Here is a 6591-nt window from a genome sequence, read left to right as displayed (position 1 = left end):
GTATTACCAAATCTCATTTTTTATGCATCGCAATATTATAGTAGCTATACCAAATTTTCAAAATACAAAATTCTCTACAGTTTATGTTTTCTTTTCATTCTTTCGAAATATTTGGATAATCAACAATGCACTTCATCACAATGTCCGGAAATATTCCGTCTTATATATTGTGAATTAGTATCACTTCAAACCTTTCATCGACCAAGAAGAAAAGCAGACAACACACACACACACACACTGTAAAGCATGGCTACATCTAAGGTGAAACTTATTTCCAGAATAAAACCAAGCTTGCCCGAGAAATGGAAAGGCGGAAAAATAGAGAAAATAGGTAAACGTGTAATTAAGATACTGTGTATTTTTAAGTGTTGCTCAGATTCTTCCCCAGATCATGATGCAATGCGCTGACAAGTTTATTATGTGAGATAGTGTTTCATGGTTTGTTTATCTGTTTATGTCTGCAGGAAGAAGATAATTTTTGATAATTTTCAACAAAAGTACGAAATATGCCTGAAAGTGTTTAAGTTTAGTGCAGTAGTAAGATTGTATTTATATTCTGTGATGTAGTGTGTAGATGTACCTATCAGAAGTAAACATCACCTAAATTAGATGAAGGTCAAAATAATGAGAAGAAACAACATTTAGATTAGGACCATTAACATTTGAATTATTACCCTGGCTTGTCATTTCTGTAGATAGAAAGGACTGTGTTACTGTGAATTAATCATAATATCTCTGATTCTAATATAGTACTTAATATGACTGAAGACTGAAGGCCTTAAAGGGCACAGCCAAATGTTTTAATATGAATCATGCACAGCATAGGAAGAGCGAAGCTCTACATGTTTATTTTATTTTCTATTTCATGTAGAAGACATAATTTAGAAATAAAAGAAAGCACTTTAAACTATAGAAGTATATGATGTAATAATTGTCTAGCATCAACTCAAAGAAATGAACTGAAATATTCAGATTTTTCTGTGTCCATTCAAGGCCTGGAGTGCCGTGTATGCAAATCCTATGATTTCGCGCCATTTGTTGATGTATGGGACGTCATGATTCCTTGTGCTCATCTTCGCCTTGGTGGATATTTTGACTGCATTCTATAGCTTTTAATTTTCAAAGTGTTATTATTATTTAAAAAATTATAAGATATGTTTAATTACTCCTGTTATGCATTTGCATTAGTTAAATATATATTTACTGGGGAGAGCAGTGCCGGAGCAATGCACAACCTTTTCTTTACAGCACATATATATATATACTTGCAGAATAATCATACCTTCCAATATTTTAGCAGAGAGTTTTTGAAATAAAGTTCAAATTTCTTATAGATTTGTGTTGAATAAGAATACATTGGAGAAAAATATAGATATGAACTTATGAGGAGAATAAAATGATAATGTATGATAAAATATAACACATATGTTTTTTATTTTCAAGGAAAGTTATCTTCCATCATCTGTTAGCTATCATATCAGGTGACTGTACTTTAGAAATGAGTTCTTGGGAACCTAACCTATAGACAACAGTGATAATAACTTATTATTAATACCGGGTAATTACTATAATATAACTCTCCCATGTTTTCCAGCAATAGGTCTGGTTTGATGGGACATCTTTTAAGTGTGATTTTACACAATAAATATATACCATATTTGACCCAATAATCGTCCAGAAAGTGGGCGCTTTATAGAACCAAATTTGAAATATCCTTTTGCAAACTATTTTAAGAAGTATTAGTGAGCAATCAATAAATTTGAAAAATAAATTAAATTAAGAAACCATTGGTTTTCATATTTTTAGCCCACCATCATCAGATGGTGGGCTATTCAAATCGCCTTTCGTCCGTGGTCCGTCGTCCGTCCGTCCTTCCGTCCGTCCGTCCGTCCTTCCGTCCGTCCCGTCCGTCCGTTAACAATTCTTGTTACCGCTATTTCTCAGAAAGTACAGAAGGGAGCTTTCTCAAATTTCACATGTAGGTTCCCCTAGGGCCCTAGTTGTGCATATTGCATTTTGGGACCAATCGGTCAACAAGATGGCCGACTGGCGGCCATCTTGGATTTTGATTGTTAAAGTTTGTTACCGCTATTTCTCAGAAAGTTTTGAAGGGATCTTTCTCAAATTTCACATGTAGGTTCCCCTAGGGCCCTTGTTGTGCATATTGCATTTTGGGACCAATCGGTCAACAAGATGGCCGACTGGCGGCCATCTTGGATTTTGATAGTTAAAGTTTGTTACCGCTATTTCTCAGAAAGTACCTAAGGGATCTGTCTCAAATTTCACATGTAGGTTCCCCTAGGGCCCTAGTTGTGCATATTGCATTTTGGGACCAATCGGTCAACAAGATGGCCGACTGGCGGCCATCTTGGATTTTGATAGTTAAAGTTTGTTACCGCTATTTCTCAGAAAGTTTTGAAGGGATCTTTCTCAAATTTCTTATGTTGGTTCTCCTAGGGCCCTAGTTGTGCATATTGCATTTTGGGACCAATCGGTCAACAAGATGGCCGACTGGCGGCCATCTTGGATTTTGATAGTTAAAGTTTGTTACCGCTATTTCTCAGAAAGTTATGAAGGGATCTTTCTCAAATTTCATATGTTGGTTCTCCTAGGGCCCTAGTTGTGCATATTGCATTTTGGGACAGATCGGTCAACAAAATGGTCGACTGGCGGCCATCTTGGATTTTGATAGTTAAAGTTTGTTACCGCTATTTCTCAGAAAGTTTTGAAGGGATCTTTCTCAAATTTCATATGTTGGTTCTCCTAGGGCCCTAGTTGTGCATATTGCATTTTGGGACAGATCGGTCAACAAGATGGCCGACTGGCGGCCATCTTGGATTTTGATAGTTAAAGTTTGTTACCGCTATTTCTCAGAAAGTACTTAAGGGATCTTTCTCAAATATCATATGTTGGTTCTCCTAGGGCCCTAGTTGTGCATATTGCATTTTGGGACCAATCGGTCAACAATGATGGCCGACCGGCGGCCATCTTGGATTTTGATAGTTAAAGTTTGTTACCGCTATTTCCCAGAAAGTACTGAAGGGATCTTCCATATGTTTTTGAAATAAAGTTCAAATTTCTTATAGATTTGTGTTGAATAAGAATACATTGGAGAAAAAATATAGATATGAACTTATGAGGGGAATAAAATGATAATGTATGATAAAATATAACACATATGTTTTTTATTTTCAAGGAAAGTTATCTTCCATCATCTGTTAGCTATCATATCAGGTGACTGTACTTCAGAAATGAGTTCTTGGGAACCTAACCTATAGACAACAGTGATAATAACTTATTATTAATACCGGGTAATTACTATAATATAACTCTCCCATGTTTTCCAGCAATAGGTCTGGTTTGATGGGACATCTTTTAAGTGTGATTTTACACAATAAATATATACCATATTTGACCCAATAATCGTCCAGAAAGTGGGCGCTTTATAGAACCAAATTTGAAATATCCTTTTGTAAACTATTTTAAGAAGTATTAGTGAGCAATCAATAAATTTGAAAAATAAATCAAATTAAGAAACCATTGGTTTTCATATTTTTAATCTTCATTTAATTCAAGGTCATTGAAAATGAGGCCTCAAAAAGGGATATGGTGCACTTATTGGGTCGAATATGTTATATGAATGATCATTTAATGTGTACTATGATTTGAATCTATTTTTACATGAATAAAGTTATGCATAATTTTTTCATATCTTTCTTATATCTTCTTTTGCAGCCAATTATTTTCAAACAATCCTGAGAGACTACCATATGGTATATACAGACACAGTTCAGTATATGAGAGAGCACCGCCTGAAGTCATCTCTATGGCTATCGCTGTTGGGGACCACTGGAGCTCTGATAGCAACCAACCCATCTCCACCAAAAGATAACTATGAATCACAACTAGTGGAATATCATAATGATATTGGTGTTGTTGGAGATGCCATAAAAAATCCAGATTCTCTTAATTATCTACGTCAGATGTTCGGGGCCCACAAAGACTGCAAACTTAAGTTTAATAATTTATACCTGGTTTCCCTCGTAAGGTTAGATGTAGCGTCAACAGAAGTGGATCTGTTTGCTTCTAAATGTAAACATAACAAACCACACTGGAAGGAGTTCCATAAGAGTATCAAGGATGTGTGTGCATTCGGTCATTGGATTAATTTGGAGAAGGCCATGATAGACTATGATGTAAATCCTTCTGAATGGGAGAAATGATTAAATTAAACATATTTTATAGTAGATTTTGTTTTGGTTATCATTAGATATTATCACTTGGACATCAATGGAGGTGAAACAAATCACCGATGCATTGATGTATTGCATCACTTCGTGGTGCATCGATGCATTGTGTGCAATTTATTAGTATTGCGATACCTAAAAATAAAAATTGAACATTGGATTATCTCCTTTGGTCAACGGCAGCCGAACTATGTTAGTAACAAAATGGCAGAATCCCACGAAGAGCAAAACGCTAAACTTAAGTGAGGGCCTGTGGCCAATAAGGCCACTTTCTGGTCTTATTTCAGGTTTCTGTTGACTAAATCTAGAAATGGAACATGGGAAATGAATAAAAGTCACGTCTTTTGTAATTAGTCTCTGTGTAAGAAAAAGCTAAAATATTCTGAAAATACAACCAACCTAACAACACATTTACAACGACACCACACTTTCGAAGTGTCTATCAAAATATTGCGATACGCATCGTATCATGAACCCTGTATAGTGATATGTATCGTATCGTCACATTCCTCGCGATACACAGCACTAGACACCAAAAGATTTTTGTGGTGTCTGTCTGTTCATCAGACCTTCCATTTATTTATTTTCTTATCCAAGTTCTATCATCTGCTCTTGGTGTCACTAAGATTTTCATATTTAGGTTATGGAATGTATTTGTCTGTGTCATGTACATGCATTAGAAGGTCACATTGACCTATATTGGTTTAATGGCCAATTATTCTATTAATCTAACAAGAGGCCCAGATGACCTGTATCCTTCACCTGGTTAGATTATGTTTTGCAATTATGGATTCGCCAAACCCATAATTTGATGCTACATGCAAACTATTAGCAATATCTATTTATAACTTTCAGTGGTTGTTTATAGCAATATGACCCCTGGGGATCAGCCCAACCTTTGGACAATTTTTAATTCCTTCTCTATCAGGATATTACATACAAAATATAAGCAATGTCCATTCATAACTTTCAGAGAAAAAGTAGTTTATATAAATGTGACCAAATTGAACCCTTCAACTCAGGCCCACAAGGACCAGCCAAAGCAATTCTACAATTTTGAACCCCCTCACCCCCCATCCTGAAGAATGCTACATTCAAAATATGAACTGATATTCTTTCATAACTTTCAGAAAAGTCACTTATAAACAATATGACCAAATTGACACCTTTTGGCCCCGTCCCTCAAACCCCTGGGGGATCATCCCAACCATTTGTACAATATCAAATCCCTATTCCAAAAAGATGCTATTGTTGACAGATGCCAGTAAAACCATGGTATATGCCATGAACTCACCTTGGTTCTTTGTTAAAGGCTTGTAGGACAATCTCAGATATGGGTAGTGTCTAATACATCTAGTGTATATATGCAGCCATCCCTGATGCTCCAGGGTTTACTATCATGCATTGACCTTATATCAACCCATGGACGATCTATGTAAAACTGGAGGCAGTTCAGGAAAAAATAAATGACCAATCACAGATCTGCATACACTTCTTTTAAAGATTACAGAGAGAAAGCAACACCCAACTTCAAAACTACACATTCAACCAAAGTTTACCTACCTTTATTCAATCTTTGGATGTACATCAAAGGACCAAATTACATGTGCATGTCTTCTGTTGCCTTCAATTTGCTCCGACATATTCCAAGGATGGATATAACAATATTGATAGTAACTGTATCATTTTCCCCTACCTACCAGCCTGTTTTCGAATCGGCAGGTCAGTCAGACATTCCAAAGAGAGAACATTTTAATTGTTTTCACTAGTATCCTGTACACTTTTCAAAACTTTTGCAGGAGTTACTTCCCCTCTTGCAGTATATTTTTGAGGTGAATTCACCATCAGATGGTAGATTCAAATTGCCTTTAGTACGTGGTCCATTGTCCGTCATTCCTTCCGTCCATCTGTTAACAATTCTTGCTACTGCTATTTTATTTCAGAATATTTTATAGTAGGAATGGATTGTCAATATAAAAGGAATTGGGCAATGCCTGTATTAGCCCTCTCCTGTTACCGCTATTTCTAAGAAAGTACTAAAGGGAGCTCTCTCAAATTGTAATTGCTGACAGAAAGCCATCTTGGATTTTGATAATTGAGATTTGTTACCGTTATTTCTCGCAAAGTACTGAAAGGATCTGTCTCAAGTTTCATATGTAGGTTCCCTAGGGCCTTAATTGTGCATTTTGAGACAATCGGTCAACAAGATAGCCGACAGGTAGCCATCTTCGATTTTTCTGTTAACAATTCTTGTTACCACTATATCTGGGAAAGTACAAAAGGGATCTTTCTCAAATGCCAATAGATATATGTATAGTCAAAGTTTGAAAAGCAGAGGAAAGAT

General features: G+C 35.9%; 1 protein-coding gene across 1 annotated transcript; it reads left to right on the top strand.

Annotated features, from left to right (window-relative positions):
• Positions 1-69: 69 nt before the first annotated feature.
• Positions 70-4247, top strand: LOC138324961 (mitochondrial import inner membrane translocase subunit Tim29-like). The gene is made up of 2 exons (XM_069270253.1): positions 70-331; positions 3736-4247. Exons 1-2 carry the CDS (start codon positions 247-249, stop codon positions 4221-4223), a joined length of 573 nt encoding a protein of 190 aa, XP_069126354.1. The 5' UTR covers positions 70-246; the 3' UTR covers positions 4224-4247.
• The last annotated feature ends 2344 nt before the right edge of the window (positions 4248-6591 follow it).

The sequence above is a fragment of the Argopecten irradians genome, chromosome 6, assembly GCF_041381155.1.
Source record: "Argopecten irradians isolate NY chromosome 6, Ai_NY, whole genome shotgun sequence".
NCBI lineage: Eukaryota > Metazoa > Mollusca > Bivalvia > Pectinida > Pectinidae > Argopecten > Argopecten irradians.
The sequence above is the reverse complement of the archived record's forward strand: the minus strand, read 5'-3'. Positions and strand labels throughout refer to the sequence as shown.